General features: G+C 43.2%; 4 protein-coding genes across 5 annotated transcripts; all 4 read right to left on the minus strand.

Annotated features, from left to right (window-relative positions):
* Window positions 1–1,993: 1,993 nt before the first annotated feature.
* Window positions 1,994–8,309, minus strand: LOC136428665 (high mobility group protein HMGI-C-like). The gene is made up of 4 exons (XM_066418357.1): window positions 7,860–8,309; window positions 6,599–6,826; window positions 6,075–6,173; window positions 1,994–5,544 (listed from the first exon to the last, which is right to left on the minus strand). The coding sequence occupies exons 1-4, from the start codon at window positions 7,977–7,979 to the stop codon at window positions 5,407–5,409; spliced, it is 585 nt and encodes a 194-aa protein (XP_066274454.1). The 5' UTR covers window positions 7,980–8,309; the 3' UTR covers window positions 1,994–5,406.
* Window positions 8,310–10,100: 1,791 nt separating this feature from the next.
* LOC136428673 (membrane-spanning 4-domains subfamily A member 4A-like) lies at window positions 10,101–14,192 on the minus strand. Its single transcript, XM_066418369.1, has 7 exons — window positions 14,096–14,192; window positions 12,924–13,120; window positions 12,525–12,581; window positions 11,985–12,131; window positions 11,583–11,738; window positions 10,481–11,143; window positions 10,101–10,216 (listed from the first exon to the last, which is right to left on the minus strand). Exons 2-6 carry the CDS (start codon window positions 13,095–13,097, stop codon window positions 10,994–10,996), a joined length of 684 nt encoding a protein of 227 aa, XP_066274466.1. The 5' UTR covers window positions 13,098–13,120; window positions 14,096–14,192; the 3' UTR covers window positions 10,101–10,216; window positions 10,481–10,993.
* A 244-nt stretch (window positions 14,193–14,436) lies between these two features.
* On the minus strand, window positions 14,437–18,727 carry LOC136428667 (uncharacterized). The gene is made up of 7 exons (XM_066418359.1): window positions 18,690–18,727; window positions 17,638–17,839; window positions 17,084–17,140; window positions 16,726–16,857; window positions 16,336–16,494; window positions 15,576–15,921; window positions 14,437–15,314 (listed from the first exon to the last, which is right to left on the minus strand). Exons 2-7 carry the CDS (start codon window positions 17,818–17,820, stop codon window positions 14,989–14,991), a joined length of 1,203 nt encoding a protein of 400 aa, XP_066274456.1. The 5' UTR covers window positions 17,821–17,839; window positions 18,690–18,727; the 3' UTR covers window positions 14,437–14,988.
* A 650-nt stretch (window positions 18,728–19,377) lies between these two features.
* LOC136428668 (membrane-spanning 4-domains subfamily A member 18-like) lies at window positions 19,378–24,219 on the minus strand. 2 transcript variants are annotated; one of them, XM_066418361.1, is made up of 7 exons: window positions 23,975–24,219; window positions 22,663–22,843; window positions 22,456–22,512; window positions 21,928–22,062; window positions 21,253–21,420; window positions 20,652–20,970; window positions 19,378–20,478 (listed from the first exon to the last, which is right to left on the minus strand). In XM_066418361.1, the coding sequence occupies exons 2-7, from the start codon at window positions 22,837–22,839 to the stop codon at window positions 20,180–20,182; spliced, it is 1,155 nt and encodes a 384-aa protein (XP_066274458.1). In that variant the 5' UTR covers window positions 22,840–22,843; window positions 23,975–24,219; the 3' UTR covers window positions 19,378–20,179. The 2 variants fall into 2 exon arrangements, with proteins under 2 accessions (XP_066274458.1, XP_066274457.1); XM_066418360.1 differs by having other exon boundaries at window positions 20,643–20,970.
* Window positions 24,220–24,234: the final 15 nt, after the last annotated feature.

The raw sequence follows: 24,234 nt of genomic DNA on the forward strand, positions 1-24,234 counted from the left end.
ACTACAATATCAACTACAATCGACGGACAATTGGCGTTTATAGATATTCCTTTTTTCCCCTCCCGTGTCAGTAGATCGACTGAAAGGACGATATAGTGGGCGTTGACCCCTCTAGAAATCTGCCTGTCGTGGACTCAACATTGCTACCAGCACACACACACACACTTTCACCACAAAACAATGTTGTGTAATATGCACATTAGATATTGGCCATAAAATTCATTGACAGAAACATACGGTCGATAATACAAAAGATATTCTTGTTCAGTCACGGAAAAATCCTGTTATAGCCCCAGCCATGAATGAAATCGAATGTTATAGAAATGCTATCTGTTACTAGCAGTCTGTGTTGTCCATGTATGAACTTTCATCAAATAACTCGATCATGCGATATGCTGAAAGGACTAAAAATAACCGTGGCCAACTTGAACTTTTGCCACCGTAGGATTGTCCCGCGAGACAGGTCCGTTTATTTCAGGTTAAGAATCTGAAATAACACAGAAACAAAATGCAAGCTATAGTATAACGTTATATAAAAGGAGAGCTAGCTGAGGAAGAGAAGGATGCCCCCGTACCGATCCCGTCAAGTACACCGCCAACTCATATGATATATATACTATAGTCTGTAGCACTGACAGTGTCAGGTTTGAGGTCTCTTGAACTTTAATATCATAATTTAAACAGAGCCAAGCCGGTTTTATTGCTGCCACGGTTGTTGCAACAACAGCAAATATGCCTATGACACACGGCGACGAAAGTTTATATTTTCGCAGTTCACATTCGACACGCGTGACCCTTGACCCATCTGGGACCGTCCACTGTATTAGCGTGGGGGACAGGGGACTGTGCCGTGCCGTAGCGCGAAAGGAATTCTGTCGAGGAACGCAGGGCAGCGCGTAGGGCGGGAAATTCTCACGGGCGCGGAGTGGTTGGAATTCTACCGCAGCACGTAAGGAAATGTATCGTAGAGCGGTTAGAATTCTACCGCGGCACGTAAGGAAATGCATCTCGGACCGGTTGGAAATGCCTCGGACCGGTTGGAATCATGCCTTGGAGCGTTTGGAATCATGCCTCGGACCGTTAAGAATTGAGTTGGGGAAGCTGTGTAGCATTGTCGTTTTGGTCTTTGGTATAATGGTGGTTAGATGGGTCTTCCATCAGTTGTGCGAGTTGCAGTATCTGTGCTCAAAGGAAAATGTTTTTTTACATGCAGAGGTCTAAGGCACAGTGCCAGAACTTGTTGATGTCCAATGTGGTTGCTGCTCTAAACAAAATGAGCCTTCTGGCCATTAGACTGATTACAGAGGCTATTTAAAGAGGATTTTTTATCAGTGATTTTATCAATCATCCTTGTCAAAGATCTTTAAGGTCTGTGTTGAATCTCTGGGTATTCCTTATCAGGCTGTCTCAAGGGATTGCCTGTTTCCTCAGAATATGTCTTTATTGCATCTCAGAACCAATGTGTGTGCCTTATAGTTATAACCTTAACATCAACCAAACTGTGCCAACATGCTATCAAGGCAAAAGTGTGATACTTATAAATTTATTAGGATATGTATTCACAATGACACCTACATCATTGGTTTCAACTTCGGATTTGCTGTTTCTGCATCATTCTCAAAATACTTAAATAATCAGCTTTTTGGATTTGAAAAATGTCTACCCGGTTATTATGTTTGCTTGGAGATAGCTTTGAATTCTGTCAAAGTTTACAGATATTTCCTTTTCATTATTTATCATTGAATAGAATATATGTATATTTCAGAGCCAGACCTATGAAGGGAAACCTTTTTTTAGTACTTTTAAACCCTTGGTCTATGCCATCTATGGATAGTCGATACAAGGACATGGAATTGATTTTATTGTTGTACATAGTATGAGCTTTTGTTGGACAAAGATTGTTTCCCTTGCAGCCAGGGATTAATGTCATTCATTTATGTCCTTTCACATTACTGTACGTAGATGCAGACAGAATAAATTGATAGACAACAGATTGTCATATGAAACTTTTATTGGTACATAAAATACAACACTACAAATTGGGGCTTCCTGTAAACATGGAGAAATATAGAAATCTCTCAACAATCTTTCAATTTTCCAAAGCACTTTTCTGTAAAAGCGGATTGCCTAAATACCTGTTCCAGCTAGAAGAATTTTAGTTTGGTGACAAGTCCCCAAACTTGTTCCCAATATGCTTTCCATGTTTACATGAAAAAAACTACAAACAAATACATGGTAACTTACAAACTTCATATCATCACAATGTGTTATAAAGATGATACATAGCTGCCAACATCAAGGTTTGTACATCTTAAAAGCAAATATTTTTACAAGAGCAAACTTGTAATTTTTTGCCAATAATTTGGTAGAACAAATTAATCCTAAACCATTTAGGCCTGCTAGTTTTGGTTCGGTCCATCTTTGAGTATTTTGTAAAAAAAAAGATTGTAATCAGTTGTAACTTTTTTGCACAAGTGGCACAGGCTAAAGTTGCCTTGACTTACACCAAAGAAAGTAGACGAGGCTAGACCCTGCCAGGGTCAGAAATCATTGTTGGCAGCAACGTACAACAGTGCTTAGTCCCTATGTTATAGTGCAAATCTGAGACACTGTTCTAAACACACACTATCAGATCAGCACTTGGTACAAAAACATCTAACCAACAAGTTGAGACTCACTGTCCTTTATCCCAATCTAGGATCATGTTATATCCATGGCACAAACAGTTTGGCTGGTATTGCTGTACCTATCTCACCTGACAACCATATTGAACATTCATCATGCACACAATAGACCACAGTTGGAGAGGAAATCTGAGCTGACATTTTTACCTACTGACATCAACTGGGCAACCTTGCTTCATTTCTGTTAGCAGGAAGGTTTTTACTTTTAATCTATTGATGTCCTGTAATGCTCTCTAAAACAATTTTGTTAACTGATTATGGAACTGGAGTGAGACTATAGCCAACCAAAGGATCCTGTTTTGAAACATTTGGCAACTAGTTAAGAAATAGCCATGTCATTTTGAGGTTACTTTCGCCCAATGTCAACAGTATGAAATGCTGTTACGGTACCGTAGTCTTCCCAGCCTTCTCTACCCAGGGCCAGAGGTGGTGTGGTTCAGTAGGCATACTATTCCACCCTAACCACCCAAACTATTGGTAGGACTTACGTGTACATGATCAAATAGTGTTCAGAATAATGTAAGAACCTATAGTACCAATGACATGGCATAAAAATCATCATGATACTGATGGTAGCAGGTGGTGATGTTGAAAGTAAGTTGCACATGGATCTGCTTTGTTGAAGAGTTAGACACTGAGCAGAGATGCTGGCTCTACTAATCATAAGGCATGCACATGTAGCACCAAGTCACATCACACATAGCACCTGTAACATAACCTCAGGATACAATAATACACCACTTACTGACACTTGGACAACTAAGGCCTACACATAACTAATGGCAAGCTATATGCTACTTTCTGCAAACATGTATCTGACTTACAGAGGGTCGTGTTAGCATTGAGTGATTATTGTCATATCGACTTCAACATCTGACTTTGTTACAGTCTGACAACCATGCAAGATTTCACTCTCAACGTTGCTAATTTTGCAACGGAACTGTCACATAAGGTACAGGTGTGTACTCCAGGGTATGCAATTACTAACATATTCAGACCATGGAAATGTTTCGTCAATAAAACAGAACATGAACAAGACTTGTTGATAGAACTGTACAGAGGAGAGGCGATGATGTAAAAATGTACTTCTCTTGATGTCAAATCTATGTATTCCAATTCTGGTAGCTTGTCATGGCTAGAGTAACATTTTGGTCTAGCTAGGTGTTATATCTTTTGTGTTTTTTTCAAGTATGCATTATATGTTCAGGCATACCGAACCCATGTGACATGTCATTTGGATGTGTATAACTGAAGTTAAGCTTAGCTTAGATGCTTTAATAACCTTGATCAAGCAACATTAACAAAAAGAATGAATACATAATGGCTGCAAGATTATTCAGACCGTAGCGCAATCTCTAACCACCAATAGTTACCACTGAGCTAAATACAAACTCTTGACTATACCCGGGTATCAATATACTCCAGTACTACACAACTATCACTGACCAAACCTACACAAGTCTATACATCAGATGAAAATTGACATCATTACAACCTGTTTGTACAGAGTGGAGTGATTCCTGCAGGCTTGGTTTGGTTTCAATCAGGCTGAGTAATTATAGTGTTTGAGTTGCCCATATCTAGGAATCATAACTGAAGTGTTCGGAGAATTGAATGTTTTTGCACTTTGGGGTTTTGACTTTTGAGTGTCAAAACTTATAAAGGATGACCTTTGTGGATAAGCATGCAGCAGATGGAAACAAAAACACCCTCACACAAGCTCCAGGTGTAGTATCTTCATCATGCTTCAATTGTACTTGTATAGGTCTATTCTATAGGTCTGTTGCTAAAAAAAAGTGGAAAGTTAAATGTTGTAAGCCAATTATTTGTTACAGTTGCTGTTTTTTTTCTGCAGCAAAAGCCCTGATAATCATACTATAACCACTGCTTCACTTTCTGAGTTTTTTTTCTTTAAGTTTACACCCATGGGTAAAGTAACGTGCCATTTTCAGAAAGTGTAGTCAGAATTTTTGGTCCCGAATAAAGATCATTGTTTGAATGTTTACAGTTGTACACATTCAAGTTTTTCTCCTCCTAAACATGCCTCTTCAAATTGGCACATCCACAAGTTTGATGAAGAGTTGGATTTGATCAAAGATTAGGTGAGGAATGTATTACTATGTAGAATATCCATCAATGTCAAACACATACCTAAAAGTTTAAAAAATAGCTGCGATGTGGTTAAGGTAGGGTATGGGTATTCAAGTTTCACTGCTGTCATTTCACCCACATAGGTGTACACATAGCCTTTGAAGAACTATTAATTTGTTAGCAACATATAGATATTGAAACATGAACTGTTAAGAGATCATAAACCCAAAAAAGGTTGACATGCTATCAGACATCTTTTGCATTCAAAGTGATGTCAAATGAATCATTGATGTCGATTCTTGGTGACAGCAGGCAACTTGATGCAGATGTACCGGTAATCTTTTTCTTAGAAAGTGGAACAGAAGATTTTGCAGTCACCTGAAGTTCAAGCATATCTACAGTCACGATTGGCACACCATTTACTGCACTGAATTGTCTCAAAAATTATTGAGTCCAATAACATCACTTACACATTCAAAAGTTGAACTTTTTAAGAGAGAAGAAATCTAGTCCTTACAGGATCTGTGAACCAACAGGTGTATACAAAGTCCTAAATACACAGATAAATTCAAAGGTTATAAAGCTGAGACTAAGAAAAAAGGATGGCTGGCACGGAAGATCGCAGCCTGAACTACTGCCCCTCCTCAGCAGAGTCGTCTGTCTTTTCAGCAGGCGCGTCAGCGTCCACTTTGTTATCTGACTCAGTCACTACGGCGGGAGTCTCCTTCTTGGGCCGGCCTCGTTTCTTGGGAGTCTCAACCACCTCAGTCTGGAGTAAGACACAATTGTTACGCTTAAATTTTACTAGCAAATACCCACAAACGCCAACTCTGATGAAGTTCGCGCTGCACTAATTTTTTGCTTGGAATATGTTAAGGTTGTGCTCCCATTTATTAATCCATCGATTCGAAGTTGAATAAATCAGACTTGACTATTCTTACCTGGCTTTTAGTGTATGCGCAGCAAAATGTTTTTTTAACAAATGCCCACTATATCAGCCAAAATATCGGCCATCATGCCACTGGCGCTAAATCTACCACCATAAACATGTTCAAGATTTTATCCCCTGAATGTGTTCTCAGTTTCTGTGCTGTACATGCCTCTTAAGTTTCAATTGTTATGAAAATACAACTGATTCATATTTGTTAACCAAGGACATTTCTTGACCTTCACATGATTTGTGTCGCAAAAGTCACTTAGCTGTTAGTTTTCAACAGGTGCAAAATAGTCAAATGAGTAAATTCAGTGAATACTTCTTCTTAAGTTAATGTCTTGCAAATGACAATGTTGACCTCTGACCTTCTCTTCAACCTCTTCAACGTCCTCCTCCTCTGCGAGGTCTTCCTCGTCCTTTTCAGCTGCCTTGGCAGGTTGCGCCTTGCCTTTCTTCTTGGAGCCCTTTGTAATATCAAGTAAGAAGAAAAATTTTAAACTAAAACTTTATTGACAAATCAGCTTGGCAGTCTCTTTAATAGAGAGACTGAATTGCGCAGATTCACAATTCGTCTTTTCTAAAACCTCATCATTGTTAAAATAGATTAAAAACTCTCAGAGCTTTCTTTTTTCAATTGTTGAAAAAGAAAGTCTTGTGGTAAAGCGGGTCATGTACTATACAAATTTTCATCAGTCTGCAAAGTGGGTCAGGTGGTGTGGGGAGTGTGGAATTTTTTTCTGTGAGGACGGACATATAAAACATGCTAACCACAGTTTTGAGTAGTTATATTCAGTGACACCTCCATTTTGGAACACTCACCATTATTCTGCGATGACCAAGTGTATGACATTCTTTCTCCATGTAAGCACATTTCCTTGAGACAACTTACCTTAGGCCTTCCCTTTGGCCTGGCTGCCTCTGAATTGACACTCTTGGGCGGGCGACCTCGCTTGCCCTGACCACTGTCCACCTTCTTGACTGGAGGCTCGTCATCCCCCTCCGACTTTCGCGGACGTCCACGGCCGCGTTTGCCGCCGGGGTTGGGTGGAGGCGGGGCGTAGTGCTCGGGTGCCACTACAGGCCGTCGGCGTAGAGCGGACCTTCCCTCAGCAGCCGGCTAGCATCAATGTGGGATGTTGGGTACATTGGTGAAGGTTAGACATCCAGGTAATAAGATACGCAAAAAAAAAACAGTTACTCAAGCAACCGGATTAAATTTTGAAACAGGCTTTTCAGACAGCATCCGCTGTCTTTTGCCAGTGAGTAAAGGAATAGAACTGGGGAACCAGGATGTCAGGTAGCTTGGTATAATTGAATTTCTTAAAAATATGGACTATTCTTTTCCAACAATAGCATTATGCACCTTTACTTTGCCACATTTCTACGCAATGCCAGGCTACAGCTGCTTATTTCCTTATAAAACTCCTATTTGGCTAGAAAAAAATTCACCAGTCGGGATCAATTTGAAGATGTTTGTGTCAGGTCAGAAAAAATCAACTAAGAGCATTGTGGATATTAGATCATTCAAACTACTGTGAATGCATGATAAGGCTTCCAATACACATAATGCAAATTTATGCAACACAAGTGTTCATTCATGACCCATGTTTGACCCTCTGGCTCTGCTGTGTTTTTTTTTACCTTTGAACAACAAAATAACAGGTTGTCTTTCTAGTGTCCTATTGGTGGCAAAGTACGTAATGGCAAGGAAACAACAGCGTTACATATGTTACACAAAAGGCAATATGTTCATGTAATGTAATCATGATGATGTTTATACATGATTGCATGACTGCTTATGCCAGAGAGCCAGCAAAACATCAGCAGCGTGCCCTACTATGACGTACTACCGCTCTTGACCAATCAGACACAAGGAAGAACTAGGGGGTGTTCTCTTTTATCTGTGGGAATACATCAATGGTCCAAATGGGTTGTAGAGTTCATCTTAATAAACAGAAATGCTTTGTCTAGTACAGAAAAGGTTATAATTTACGGCGCCACCAAATGCGAGTTTGGACAAACATCCCGACACAAAGGGTTAGAATTAGGTCACGTAGTCTCAGGTAACGTTGACATTTTTTGTGTGCAAACTTTAAAATGCTATGAAAGGATTCAATGGAATATTTGCAACCAGTGAGTACAATTGTTACCTGCGCGTCCGATTTCTTTGGCCGCCCTCTCCCCTTCTTGGTGGCGGGCTCTCCTGGTCCCTCGGCTGCGGCGGACGGAGCGGTCGCCGCTGCTCCCGAGCCGGGCTCTGAGTCGGCCATAGTTACACTCTGAGTAGTGGAACTGTGACTGTTGTTGTAGTACACACAAAGCAGAAGAGTGCTCCCCCGCTGCACAAAAATCACGATCCTGCGGCAATTTTCCCGGAGAAAAATCCAGAAATTACGTCAAAAAGCGCCAAAAATCTTCCACCAATTTTTCAGGGTGAAAGAAGAGCCGAACGCGCCAGTGGGGAGGAGAAATCGCGGAGAAAACGGCAATTTTTGCTGGAAAATCAGACGGCGGCCATAGTTGACAGCGTTGATAAATACTGCAGCTCCCTGCACAGGAGCCTGACGGTTGGTGGCATAATCAGCGTGAGGCGCGAAAAGTTTAAATAGACGTGCCAGGCTTAACCATTGTCGGGACGGTCGGAGTAACAAAATGTGATTTTCCCCATATTTCCTTCCATGAACAACTCCAATGATATTTAGCACGCACAACAATAACATGCTGATTTAGCAAATATAACCCTACATTGCATTTATCGCATGGTTGTACATGCAAATCACGTTGATACCGTATATCACCGATAATGAGTTTTTTCTCGTCGACCGTTACTTTTCACTTCGCAAAGCGTTATTGCTGACATGGTTGCTAACTTCGGATTTTTGTTAAATTTTATATTCCTCTGTTGTAAACGTTACAAGGTTTAATGTCGGCGTGGTCGGATAAGCGTCCGCGTGCTCGCATACCTTATAAGGCTTTAAATATGTAGGTTAATCTCTAAGCAGATGTAAGGATATGATCATCCCCAGCGTTTAACGCCTCTTTTTTCAACATTTATTTACTACTTTTTTGTAGCATTGAACTATTTTTGTGCAATACTAGAAAAAAATACTAACTGAATATATACTATTAAAACCGGCGTAAAAGACTCAGGATTAGCCTTACTTTACATCGGCCCCAAGACTGGTACCCGTGCCTTTCGTCCTTGCGTGCGTCCGCGTCAGTACGTAACTGAACAATGCATAGAACTAACGTTATATCTAGTATTACTGATATTGCTATATTACAATAAAGGTTATTATTATTATCTTTGTTGGGAAGAGGTTACAATTTAAGTGTGGTAGAGACGTCTAGTTTGGCTATAAAACGATAAGCTTTATTTTTCCAGTGACGGTTTTCTAAAATACCCACTTCTCCAAAGCCATATATAATAGATACCGTATACCATATTCATCTGCTGACAGGATACTCATATCTCCTGCATTACTTTTCATAGGAATAAGCACAGTTACGTTTTTGAATTTACAAGGAATATACAGGATGGTTCACAACATGAAATGTGACACCGGACACCGCGACGATTTACGCAGAAATGATATGCCGCTTATTCGTATAACGTTGCACATATGCATACAGGGCAATGACAATCTCCGTTAGATAGTGGTTTCAAGCAAACATGATGTTTAAAACCTTACGATAACCATCAAAATAAAGAAAAAAATGTGGCCGGTACATATTGAATATCTTTGCCAATAAGGAAAGGTAAACACTTATAATTATCAAAACAGCGACGATTCTATTTTATCCCCGGTCTCTGTTCTCACGTATTTTGATTAGTCTGGCCCTGGATTACGGAGCTCACCATTTCGCTTTTGTGAGGCAATGCTGGTTTGAATATATGAATATATATATGTAACTATTTGCATATTCTATAGATGCACACAACCACGCTGACACCTAAACCATCGTTAGCTGTAACAAAACTCAAGTCACATGATTCAAGCTGTCAACCATAGCACATACTGCTACATGTATGTAGATATCTGTCTATTTTTTTTAGCCGCGTATATGTGGATTTGGTATAGCCTACAGTCTTAGACATTGTGTAGATAGGGCTAATGAATAAGACTAGTGTAAGCAAAAGAAGCCATCCTACAGTCGCCGCGGCTATCTATTCTTATTCATTTTTCATTATTCGTCGATGAGAGGGACATCATCCTCCTCGTGTGCCTGAAAGGCTTGGTTCACGCCAGGAGCTCCGGGATCAGTAGGCTGGTAACCGGGCGGCGGGGACGCGGCCAGGGGCTGGGCGGTGGTCTCATGCTGGGGCACGGCCGGCTGCTGCTGGGGCTGGGGCTGCACAGGGTACGGGGAGGACCCGGCCTGTGGCTGTGGGGCGATGGGCTGCTGAAACTGAACTTGCGGCACAGGCACAGACTGTACGAGTGGCTGCTGCTGACCTGTGGCATGGGTATGGGGGTGGATGTGGCGAGGACGTATTGGATGTTACCTGTAAGAAAATGCAGAAAAGGGTGACGTTTGGACAGGCTACATTGTAAGATCAAGGCAGTCGTCTGCCTTAGTCACATTTTAAGATTTTCTTTAAGTCAACATTATATCATTTGTACGATAGCAGTGCAAAAGTCATTCTACTTTTGTGTCGTACCAAGGAGGTTGGTCGTACCAACGTGGATCTCTTCTGAGGAGATCTATGGCAGCACTTATAGAGTTGAAAATGTAACGTTACGAGGGACTAACGTCAGATAAAACTTACCACCGTGTCCGACAGTTAGGGAGACTAAAGGGATTGCGCCTGCGCCCAGACCGCACGATGAGAGACCAAGTAAAAAACATGGTTTAAACCATTGAAAATTCTTTTTGGTGTTTTTTTTGGTGAAATCTGGGCAATATAGGATAGGCTGTGGTAGGATAGACTCTGTATTTGCTGAATTAGTTGAAATAAATGGTCTTTCTCTACCTTGTGGGGTTTGGCACCCCCCTGATATAGTGGGATGGTCTTCAACTGGGTGTTTGAAGCCTGTAGGGCCTATCCAAGGGCTCTGATTAGGGGGGGTTATCTGGAGAATAGCCGTATAGAATTTGTCAGGGATGAATCTGATGACAGTTGACATAACTGGTTAGTATTTGAGGGTAAGTTATTGTAGTCTGATGTTTTGATTCCTGAGATAATGACACCTTCTTTTTCTTAACTTCCCCATAGGGCTACATGCATTACTGCCATTTATTGTATCCCTTTAGTCTCCCCAGTTGGCAGGGCTCGGATCATCTATGGCTGAGCAGGTTGTACAGGAGCGCCTCCTTGCGTCTGTTGCCCTGCCGGGATGATCACAACGTTACCTTCCGCCTGCATGGTGTACTGACCGGGTATCTGAACCAGTCTGCCGCCTGCGCCCACCTGGTAGGCAACTGCTGGTGGCTGGAAACAGATAAAAGTGTCGTATGATTTCTGTGCTGTTTTATTGTGTTTTGTTGACGTCAATGCTTTCATGGATAAATAACATTGCCAACGGGGAGATCTTCAATCATGTTTTGTAAATAACATAACATAACATACATAACATAACATGAGTTGTATTATGATTGTCTCAATTTCCCATTGGTTGTTTCGTATTCCATTAACTAACCATTTATTGCAGTCGCTCTTTTGATAGAGGCTGTGTCCTGGAAAACATAAAACCAAACCAGTCTCAGGAACAGTCCATTTTTATTACTTGCTTTCCTGTTCGCCATCTCGTCTGAACGTGTGTATCCTTATATCATGTACCGTTCTTGACTTTTCCAGAAGAATAACTAGTATGCTAGAGTACCACTTGTGTTACTGGCTTGTGTTACTCGGACTTGATATTGAACCATACCTGGTAACTCTGGTTGTCACAGCTGCAGCAGTTGTCCGAACCGCCGGCTTTACAGCAGGGGCAGACGGCACAACACGTCATGACGGCGGTGGTGATGGACAGACCCGCCTCCAGCAGGGCCAGGAGGATCAGCAGCGCGTCCATCACTAACGGTACCTGGGAAGTAGAACCCTTTACGATTTTTCTGTCATCATCACACTTTCCAAAGAGATCTTAAGGTTTTACTTTTTGATGTGAACGAAACATATTTTTGCATAAATTTAAAACAAAGCCATCGTTCGTATTAGAACACCATAGGCTACAGTATTTACTTCATTCTCTGGAATGCTGGTTTTGTTGCACTACTATTAATGTCGACTGGCTGCTCTAAATGTTCCATGTGTGGTTTGGAAAAGGTTTTACCGTGTTGTGACAGGGTACGTAGCTTCCGGAGATCCAGCACCACCGTGACGTTCTCCATTGGTCCCAGCTTACCGCAACGGCCGCGAGCCACAGCATGACAGAGGTGAAGAACGCCGACAGGATGGACAGGACCATGAAGGCGATCATCTGTAAAATGCAAAGAAACGGACTTAAGATAAGTTACTATTTTCATTGAAGCCTCGATATATAGTACTTGATGTAATTATTCGATGCAGTCTTTCTTGAAAGGGATTTGTTATGAATCGATAGAAATGTCAAGTAGACGGAAAATGAGCTTTCGTCATACCCAAGTGGTTCTTCAGTCTGATAAAAAGTTTTCCATATTGCTGGGCAGTAGTGTGCACTTTCCCCGAGAAAGTTAGGGACGGATATCCTCCATTGCAGACTCATTCTGGCTGTTTTTATTTACGTTTTTTTTCTTTTTTCTTATTGCTGGCCGAAACGAGAAAACGGTAAATTGAAGAAAAAAGGCCGGAAGGAGTCTGCAACGGAGGCTAAGGAATGTAGCGTTTGACTCACCATGCAGGTAGTCTTGCGGACCGCTGCGAATATGCCGACGATTCCGGTAGAAAGGAACTTGGCGTGAAAAGAAGGAACGTAGTAAGTGAATATGTTTAGAATGGATCTATCTAACGTTACATTTAGCTCGGATTCTCTGAGTCGGACAACATAGATGACATGCCCAGCCTCTGTGTACTGTTGCAAATGTTGCAACCTGACCATTACTCGAGATGTTAGAACTTAGTACATAGTGTCCTCGCTCCAGGCTCGTTTGTAAAATACTTTGAGCTGTATCAATACAAAAAAAAGTTGGCTCTATGCACCACGTGCAGGAGGATAAGTGAGTGAGTGAGTGTATCAATACTTGTATAATGGGATGCCAGTGTAGCCGAGTATCAAGGGAAGCACAAGCCTTACCAGCGCTCCGATCCAAATGGGATACCCAGTGTAGCTGTTGCTAGCCAGAATCACGATGATAACGACGCCCAAGACGATGGCGATCCCTCCGCACACCACCTGTGTGATGGACAGGGCTTTGGCGGCGGAATTGCCGAAACATCTCGGCGAGCGAGCGGGCTGCTGCTGGAACATGGTGGTTCTTTCTAACTTCACCACTGAAGAATAAGGCATGATGTTGTAAGATTCAGAAAACATTCCATTCTGACATGTTGTTACATGGCACTGATATTCTGAACGCTGCTGTGGTGCTAAATATGACAAGAGTCGTACGTTTCTAATAGCGTCGCACTCTGCTGTAAACATGCCGCCTGGTACTAGTATTGCCCTTAAGGTCTGTCGCGCTTCGCTGCAATGGAATCCGGTCAGGCAGGTTGAGGTCAACAGCAAACACCCGAGTCTCGCTATTTACTGTCGCCAGTTCTGTTGTAGTTTTACCTCGCCGCTCATGTAGGTACGCTGTTTACTTGGTCGAGCAGCCTTCGTATCCCCTGTTTGGCCTATTGAATCAGTTAGTCGAGCCTGAGATTACTGTTTCTGACTTATAAAGAAGAGATGCTGCTTCAGTGAGCATTAGTTCAGTGCCCAGAAGTGGTCCATGTGGCTTAGCATTGAGCAAACTCGTTACAAAAACCTGATCACAGCTAGCTTCGGATACGATGACAAATGTTGCTTTCTCCTATATTGGCCTTGGAGGATGGATTGGCCTTAGCTGTCTTTTCGGTCACGCCTAAGCGAAATTGGAAGGCGCCAACTAGCAATCACGGTTCATCATGATACTCAGTAAGATCTAAGAATGTTCCTATTCTAACTCAGTATGCTGATTTATGTATAAAGGTAATTGGTGAAGCCTTCGTTGTCCATGCTGGAGATTCAAGTTCACAAGAATGCCACCTACAACAGTTTGAAACAGCACAGACTAAAGTTTGATTGGCTACGTGATCATTACCAACTTCTCATTAATACTTCCGTGTCGATTTGGTCCCTTTCCTGTCGCCATATGGCTTGCTTAAACCACCATTTCCTTCTTTATGCTACGATGAATGCTTTAATTTTGTTTAAACACCAGTTAACACGCATTTCGTTCATAATCACAGCAAATTGTGAGACATTCTAAAACGAGTACTACGTACCTGGTGTCTGGCGGTGACTGCATGCGAGGAAGACGATCCTTATTGTCTGACGTCATGCGCAGTTAGTTGAAAGGTCAAAGCCCCGGGGTACTCATCAAGGCCGCGAAAGCACGATTGTCTCTGTTTGCAGAACTGGTAGATCAGTACCCTGTTTATGTTACCTCTATAACTTTGCTGGGAAATGAACTAACCATGCGCTTTAAAATTTATTCAGAAACGTTTTCCAGAAGCAACGCCTGCCATACAAAATGAATTTATAGCTAGTGATGAACAGATGTTTGAAATGCAAAGTATCATTTCAAAAAAGGCACTACTATTTTCTCTGAAAGAGATGCAGAAGATATCACCATGCGTCTTTTATTAATGCTCCCCGCATTCTCTTTGTCTTCATTACATGGATGGAGCTCTACACTTCATGTTGAAAACATCGCATGTTGGGGTCTAAAAACTTCCAATCGCTAATTTACAGTGATGAACAGATGTTTGATACGCAAAGTGTCATTTAAAAAAAGGACTGCTAATATCTGTGAAAGAGATGCAGAAGATATCACCCTGCGTCTTAGTATCAATGTCCCCCGTATTCTTTTTGTCTTCATTACATGGAAGGAGCTTTACACTTCATGTCGAAAATATCGCATGTTAGTTTCGAACTTCCAAGCACTAACCATACATATATTTACACAGTTTGGTCTTATCGATAGTCGATAGCAAAACTCACACATAGTTAGCATTATCTGTGACAACCAGTCCACTGATACTAAACCATACCTTAAGAGCAATATACCAATGGCTGTCGCCAAAGCAGGACAAGTTGCATTATTCAAGTTATAAACAGTCGCACTCATGTTATTATATCTAGGCTAAAACAGTTGTATTGTTTTATTCATTTTCCGCTATTCGTCAATAAGAGGGACATCATCCTCCTCCTGTGCCTGAAAGGCTTGGTTCACGCCAGGAGCTCCGGGATCAGTAGGCTGGTAACCGGGCGGCGGGGACACGGCCAATGGTTGGGCGGTGGTCTCATGCTGGGGCACGGTCGGCTGCTGCTGGGGCTGAGGCTGCACAGGGTACGGGGAGGACCCGGCCTGTGGCTGTGAGGCGTTGGGCTGCTGGAACTGGACCTGTGACACAGGCACAGACTGAGCGCGTGGCTGCTGCTGACTTGCGGCTTGTGGCATGGGTATGGGGGTGGATGTGGCGAAGACATATTGGATGTTACCTGTAATAGATGCAGAAAAGGGTTACGTTTGAACAGGGTACATTGTACGATCAAGACAGTCACACATTTTAGAATTTTCTTAAAGTTAAAATTACATCATTTGTACGATAGCAGTGCAAAAGTCATTCTACTTTTGTGTAGTACCAAGGAGGTTGGTCGTACCAAGGTGGATCTCTTCTGATGACATCTGTGGCAGCACTTATCGAGTTGACAATGTACGAGGGGCTATCGTTCTATTACGTAACGTCAGGTAAAACTTACCACCGTGTCCGACAGTTGGCAGTGCTCGGATCATCTGAGGCTGAGCATGTTGTACAGGAGCGCCTCCTTGCGCCTGTTGCCCTGCCGGGATGAGGATAACGTTCCCTTGCGGCTTGGGACCCTGTCCGGCCCCGACGTTCCCCTGGACAGCAGCCATGTTGGCAGGTGTCTGTGTGACGAGCAGCGGTTGTTGGGCCATGGCTCCTGCGGGAAGGGCCGTGACGTGTTGGGGCTGGCTTGCAGGGAACGGTGTCATGGCGATGGGCTGCCCCCCCTGCATGGCGTACTGACCGGGTATCTGAACCAGTCTGCCGTCTGCGCCAACCTGATAGGCAACTGCAGGTGGCTGGAAAAAATCAAAGTGTCGTATCATTCCTGTCCTGTTTTGTTGACAATACTTTGTCGGAGAAAAAACAAACAGGGCATGCATTGTCAACGGAGCAATCTTCAATCAAGTTTTGCAAGTATGGGTGTGCCTTACTACTGGTTATTCCGCATTCCTTTTCGACTGTTGATTATTACCATCCCTTCCTACAGAGGCTGTGCAAAGACGTAGCAAAACATCAAACCAAACATCTCATGGACAACCCGTTTTCATTTCTTGCTTGTTTTATAGTCTGTTCGTTATCTAGTCTGACCGTGTGTATCCTTGCATCCTCATGGCATGGACTTCAGTACTTGACATTCCGCCGAAAAATGGCGCCGGGTACTATTTGATGTTACTATGTGTTACCTACTTAACATTAAACATAGTGTTCACCTGGTAGCCCTGGCTGTCGCAGCTGCAGCAGTTGTCCGAACCGCCGGCTTTACAGCAGGGGCAGACGGCAAAACACGTCATCATGGCGGTGGTGATGGACAGACCCGCCTCCAGCAGGGCCAGGACAATCAGCAGCGCGTCCATCGCTACACGGGCACCCTGGAAAGTACAACGATTTTTCTGTCAATATCAAACTTCCGAAAGAGATCTTGAGGTTTTAATTTTTGCTGTGAATGAAAACAAAATTTACATCAATTCAAACAAAGCCATCGTTCTTATCAGAACACTGTAAAGTACAGTATTGAATTTACCCTCTGGAATGTTGTTTTTGTTGCACTACTCTTAATGTAGACTGGCTGCTATAAATGTGTGGTTCGGGAAAGGTTTTACCGTGTTGTTACAGTAGCTCTGGATCTCCCAGCACCATCTCCATCGATCGTAGTCTACCGCAGTGCCCGCGAGCCCCAGCATGATAGAGGTGAAGAAGGCCGACAGGATGGACAAGATCATGAAGGGTATCATCTGTAAGTTGTAAAGAAACAGACTCGAGGTACTATTTTGTTGAATTACGATATGTTGCATTTGATGTAGTCTTTCTTGAAAGGAATTTGTCATGATGGAAATCCCAAAGAGACGGAAAACGAGCTTTCTTCAAGTGGTTCTTAAGTCTGATAAAAAGATTTCCATATTGCTGAACAGCGCACGCTGTCCCCGAGAAAGTTAGCAACGAATACATCGTTTGACTCACCATGCAGGTAGTCTTGCGGACCGCTGCAAATATGCCGACGATTCCGGTAGAAAGGAACTTGACGGGGGAAAAAAGGAACGTCTAGTCAGTAAACATGTTTAGAATGGATCTATCTAACGTTACATTTGATACACAGAAAACTCTGATTCTCTGAGTCGGACAAAATAGATGGCATCACAGTGACCAATATTAATGTTACAAAAATTGTTGTCTGCAAACTCCCGCTGTCCGGGGATCTTATGGCCCCCTCTCCGCAGAAGGGCGGGCGCTGATGGGCCCCTGAAGCGCGATTCAATCAGGCTACAAAAGTTGGAACCTGAACATTACTCGATATGTTGGAACTTAGCATAGTGTCCTCGCTGCTCAAGCTCATTTGTGAAATGCTTTGAGCTGTATCAATACATAAAGTAGTCGGCTCTACGCACCATGTACAGTCCTGAGGATGAGTGAGTGAGTGAGTGAGTGAGTGAGTGAGTGAGTGAGCAAGTGAGTGAATCAATACTTGTATAATGGGATGCCAGTGTCGCTGTGTTCAATGAAGGCACACGCCTTACCAGCGCTCCCATCCAAATGGGATACCCAGTGTAGCTGCTCCCGGTCCCAAGCACGATGATGACGACGCCCAGCACGATGGCGATCCCTCCGCACACCACCTGTGTGATGGACAGGGCTTTGGCGGCGGAATTGCCGAAACATTTCGGCGAGCCGGCGGGCTGCTGTTGCTGCTGCTGGAACATTGCGGTTTCTTAATCGACCCTTGAAGAATGAGGAAACAGCGTTGTAAGATTTAGGAACGTAACATACATATGACTTCTGACATGGTGTAATAATGAGCACTATTAAATATTCTGAGTGCTACTTTGCCCGGCAAAGGCATTGGTGATCATTGGTACGAAATACGCCAAGTATCGTTTCTACTATAGCGTTGCACCCATCTGTTTGCATGCCTATTGAGAACGCTTTACTGCCCTTGTAAGTGACCTCGTCGGTCCTCGCTACAATGGAATCCAGACATGCAGGGTGAGGTCAACAACAAACACCCTAGTCACGCTGTTTACTTTGTCGTCAGTACTGCTGTAGTTTAAACACGCTTAGTTACGGGTGGTTTTGGATATGATGACAAGAACTAGTGTTTTTTGTGTTCATCGTTTCGTAGCCATAGTTGTCCTTTTGGTCAGGCCTGAAGGAACATGGAAGACGCCAACTAGCAATCAGGGTATATTATAATATACCCTGATTGCTAGTTGGCGTAATATTACAATACTCTTTTGTCTTAAGAACTAAAGGTGTCTCTCGTTTGACTCAGTATGCCTGATTGGTGGTTAGTGAAACCTTCGTTGTCAATGCAGGAAATAAACGTTCACCAGAATACCACCTACAAGAGTTTGAAACAGCTGAACTAAAGTTTGACTGGCTACGTGATCACCACAACTTCACATTTACTTCCGTGTCAGTTTGTTCCTATACCTGTCTTGTTTTGGCTTGTGTGAACCACCTATTTCTTCTTCATGCTAAGATGAATGCTTCAAACACCAATTTTACACGGATTTCACCCATAATCATAGCAAATTGTGGGACATTCTCAAGGGAGTACTAGTCTACGTACCTGGTACCTGGCAGCACAGCGCGAAAGTCGACACCTATTGTCTGACGTCATGCGCGAGTTGAAAGGTCAAAGCCCCCAGGTACTGTACTCGCGACATCGTTTGCAAAGCTGGTAGATCAGCAGACTGTTTATGTTAGATCTGCAATTTTGATGTGAAATGAACTAACCATGCGCTATATTCAGAAAAGTACCAAAAGTAACACTCATAATACCAGATAAACCTAGTGTTTAACAAATATTTCCAAGGAAACCTCCTTGATGTTTCGTAGTATTATTTCACAGGGGTTCTATTACCTATGAAATCAGTAAAGGGGGGTCCTATGTGTATTGAATTTCGAACCAAAAACCTCTTCAAACGCGTTACAATTAGGTGAAGGTCTTCTGATATGTAACACGTTTGAGGAAGCTGATTCCTAGATGATACGATTTTGATAATTGAAGAGAAAATCAGTTTTAAAAGGCTTTTGATCAGCATTAGCACTGTGAACATCCTGTCTGTAGGAACAAACAGTGGTATCTGCACTTTCCTCCCCGCCTCAGTAGAATAAATTCGACAAATGTTTACTGCGCAACGCATTGTTACCTTCGCCGAGAAGGTTACATCTAATTATACATATCATCAAACCAGATAAGCAATGATTGCGAGGTTGACAGTGAGATAGGCAGTGCATTCTGAGACCACCACCACTTGCAGACTTTGTCCCATCATTTAAAACACACACTTAGCAGCAGTTAAGGCTTCACAAAGGATTACTAGTACTTCACACAAGATGTGCTTAACTCCAGGAGTGCTATCTGTGAAAGAGGTCCAAGATCCAGAGACATATTTCCAACGTCTGACGTTATAATGTCTCCCATTACGTGGGTGAAACAAGGACCTTCAACTATTTTAGTTTTCTTATAGTAGATTCGATGTTATCGTGTTAATCGACATGTAATTGACCCTAGTGCTTAAGTTTTGTTTGACAGCAACGCCCTTCTAAGATTTCACTTATAAGTGCCCGTTCACTGTATATGTTTTGTGTCAGATGTTTCGAAAGTAAAGTAAGTGTTCATCCAACGTAACAGTAATTGTTGCTATTCATTGTATATTTATACTGTAGGGCAAAAGAAGTCTCTATGCTGTCTGGCCATGGCATCATTTGTATCTCAAAAATGTAAAGAATGTGCTGTTGATGACACATCTGTAAGAGACGTATGTGTTGCCTTCTTGTCGGAATCAAAACTGTTAATTGAACGTAACAGCAATTGCTCATATTGATAATTGCATTGTTTGACATAAGACTATAATGCTGTTTGACAAACATTTTTCATTTCAAAATATGAAGACCATGCTATTGCTCATTCCTGAAAGTTCTCTGGCCTAATCATGATGCACGTCTTTGGTCTACGGAATATTGTTGCGTTGAGTGATACAAGCGAGTAGAGCCTATAGCTATGCATGGTTTCACTGGATGTGGTCGTCGGCGGATCGCGGGCAAGGTACCCGCTTAATCTTCGATGAGAGGCGCATCGTCTTCCTCTGTCGGCATGGCCTGGTTGGCAGCGGCGTGATGCGCGTCAGACTCAGCAGGCTGATAGCTGGGGGGAGGGGAGGGTCCCGTGGGTGGGGCAGAGACTTGTCCCTGGGGTACGTTCGGCTGCTGTTGTGGCTGAAGTTGTGCTGGGTGCGGGTAGGGCACGGCCTGGCTGGGCTGCTGGAACTGAACCTGTGGCACGGACTGTGGCTGCTGCTGACCTGCTGCTTGTGGTATGGGTGTACCCGCGGCGATGACATACTGGATGTTACCTGAGGCAAACAGAAGACGTTTTCAGCGCATGTACATGACTAAATGATGCGTACTAGTATCTTGTTCTTAAGCAGGTGTAAATTTTAGCTACCTAGTATGTGATAACTGAGATATCAGAATCTCTCCAGCTGGTTTTTGGTTTCTTTCTGTTTTCAAAACTTACCATGCCCACCTGTTGACATCGGTTGTGCTATTTGATGCTGACGAGATGCAGGAGCTACATTCTGCACCGGGACAAACACAACGTTCCCGTGCGGCTTGGGACCCTGTCCGACCCCGACGTTCCCCTGGGCAGCAGCCATGTTGGCAGGTGTCTGTGTGACGAGTAGCGGTTGTTGGGCCATGGCTCCTGCGGGAAGGGCCGTGACGTGTTGGGGCTGGCCGGCAGGGAACGGTGTCATGGCGATGGGCTGCCCCCCCTGCATGGCGTACTGACCGGGTATCTGCACCAGTCTGCCGTCTGCGCCAACCTGATAGGCAACTGCAGGTGCCTAGAAAGATATTTACCGTCGATGAATCTCCAGTTTGTGCAATAAGAGTGATGAAAATCTGACTTCTTCAGGTGGCAATGCAGAATTCTATATTCCTAGAATGTGATGGAAATCTTATCACTGTTGATACCCCAGATAGTGCCCAAGACATATGTCAGTTTAGTTGTTTGACATATTTGATGTATATGTCTTATGCCCCCAGTATTTTGACATGGTCAGAAGGGTCTTCAGTTTTCCTTTTTCTTTAAAATGTTGTCTTAGCCTGCAATAGCGGGGCCTTACCTGGTATCCACTGTTGTTACATGTATCACAGCAGGTACAACTGTCCGTACTTCCCTCGGTGCAGCCCGGACAGATGGCGTAACACGTCATCACAGAGGTGGAGATGGCCAGGCCCAGCTCCAGGAGGGCCAGGAGAATCAGCAGGACGTCGAACGCGATGATGGCGCCCTAAAATCAGATACAACTCTCGTCACAAAAGCGGGCAGAGTACCATGATTAATACTTTCAGGCTGAGAAGACTGCCTTACTTCAAGGTGATTCAAACCTTGCTTACTCCAATGTGCATCTAGGGTGGTTAAATCCCACCAGGAAGTTACTTAAAAGACCTATAGTATGTAAGAGTTATCTCCATTCACAGTTGAGCCTCATGGTTCCAATTAGTTGGTAACTGGGAGACCCCGGTTCGAATCCTGGAAGGGTATCCTTTACCCTGTTGTAGTTGCACCGTCTTTCGGGAAGAGACGTAAAATGGGGGCCCCGTGTTCGAGGAGGTGCCTCGAGCGCGTCACAACAACCTCATCACTGGGTACCTACTGGCTGTGATGATACAACACGCCAAACACGGTGAATAATTATTTCTATGTGACCGTATGTGATGAATGACACCGTATGTGGTGTATGGTGTCAAAGCATCAATGTCAACGTACTACAGGGTGGTTATAGAAAAGGGCTTACCGTGGGACATACGCTATATGGCAAATTGAAGCACCATCCCCAGACATCACTTGAAAGTGCGATGGCTGCAAAGACGAGGGTGACGGTTCCCGACAGGATGGACGAAAGAATGGACAGGGCCATCAGAGGTATGATCTGTGCACAAAGAGTAGCATAGCATTAACGATAACAGAACAAAGAGCAGAGCCAGAGGGAAGCTGATTCAGTTATATCTTGCCAACATGGTATTTTTTATAACAATGGAACTATATGTATCGTATACAACTTGGGTCTGGACCAAAAGCGACAGGTCCAGAAAGCGAGCAGGCCCACTTGACTCGACCCCTGCTTTGCTTGCCCGCTGCCACTGAACTAGGCAGCGCTGGCATTTAAACTGTCATGAATGTATGCAGTATAGTTCACTTCCTTAGACTTTATGTGTACATGGAACATCCTATCAGAGGCCTATATCAGCAGGTAAGATATGAGTGAATAGTACTGCTGACAGGCATGGTGGCTAATTCAGTGCAACGATAAAGGTGGACTTACCATACATTTGGTCTTGCGTTTCGCCGCAAAGATGCCGATGATTCCAGTAGAAAGGAACTAAAGGTACGACAATGATATTTATCATGACAATATGAAGGGTACTATAATCATTCAATTGTGAATTCTAATAGCACTCATTACGTACCCTAGGCCTGTTGTCAAAGTCCTGAATACCAAAAATAAAGGACCAACAGTGTTGTGTCTTACCGACGCTCCAGTCCAAATTGGATACGCAGTCCGGAAAAGCTCACTACCCGGTATCATGATCGCGATGCCCAAAAGAATGGCGAGCCCTCCACACACTATCTGTGTAATGGACAACGCCTTGACGGTGTTCCCGCCAAAACATTTCGGAGTAGGGCGGGGTTGCTGGAACATATGCATGGCTCTGGAAAGACACGAGATTCCAGGGAGAAATTGTGCATTTAGACATGGATGATATTGTACAACGTGAGTAACCGCTATGACTATAGTGCAATAAAAAACTTGAGAGTGAAGAAAATGTATTTGTGCTTTGTAGAAGAATGTGCTGGCTTTAATTCAGACAGTATGAATCGGATTATTACGTTTTCCCAGTCTTTAGTTGTCAGAACTGCATTCCAGCTGTAGTTCATTCGACTTCCGCAGGTCGTCATTTGGAAAACGGCATAAAATGACAAAACGCCGCTACCAAATTTTTACTGTTTGATTTTTCACATTTGGTAGGTTGTTTCCGGTTTGATTTCAACACATCTGTTAATCACGCCCATCCATGTCTTTAATGGCGTCAACATGCACATAATGTCTTTAACATGGGAATCCAAACTGAGAAAATGAGCTCATTGATAATGAAAGTTGGATTGCTTAATATTACATGACCTGATAATCATAAACCATGGCTACACAATCTACAGTCCACAACAACTGGCTAATTTGTATCACCAGTTGTACAGTAAACGTTACCCAAGCCTTTAAATGCATCTCGTCTATGATATTACACACCACTGAAAATAGAAAACGCAAGAAGCCAAGACATGATCTTGGGATCAGGCCGGCTTTGTCAGATTTCGTCGAATGCGCCCTTCAGCCATTTTGGACCATGGACGAACGCCCACCTGCTGAACAGTCTGACCCCAAATAACCGTGACCCCTGCAAAGTATGTGATACGTGACGTATACTTATAGTTAATCTTTGCATGAACCTAATGATGACATAACCAGTATGTACGATGTGTGAAGTATCGGACTACATATTTTTCTACACATTTATCTTACCTTAAATTCCACCAATTAACGTTTGTCAAACGTATGTTCTAACAAAATGAAGACAACTTGTTTGCGACTGCTTTAAGTTCACGTCATGTACGCTTTCTCACTTCCGAGTGTGCGGCAATGTAACACGAGTTTCCGTTCAGTGTAACATACACAAGAAGTCGAAGTCAAAACACTACACTACACCACACTACACTACACTACAGATCAGCAGATTGCTTATCAATGAGCTGGCAGTTACATAAGATGACAAAAAACGCTTGTTAACCTGGTGTAACGATGCTCTGCGACGTCAGTAATGTCAGTTTCCCCCTGCTTTGGGCCTCACCCAGCGGTGTGTGTAATAGGGTCGAAGGTTAACGCCCTTACCTGCCTCCCACTTGTTGCTGTGCGACTTTGGCATTTGTGACACGCACGTTGCCTTGATTTGTCTACATGTTGATATATGTGAATATTAATTACAAAGTAGCTCACAATTGCTTCGACTTCTTGTGTATGTTACCGAGGGGATGAATAGGAAGACATGAT

Source organism: Branchiostoma lanceolatum, chromosome 2, assembly GCF_035083965.1.
Source record: "Branchiostoma lanceolatum isolate klBraLanc5 chromosome 2, klBraLanc5.hap2, whole genome shotgun sequence".
Classification (NCBI taxonomy): domain Eukaryota; kingdom Metazoa; phylum Chordata; class Leptocardii; order Amphioxiformes; family Branchiostomatidae; genus Branchiostoma; species Branchiostoma lanceolatum.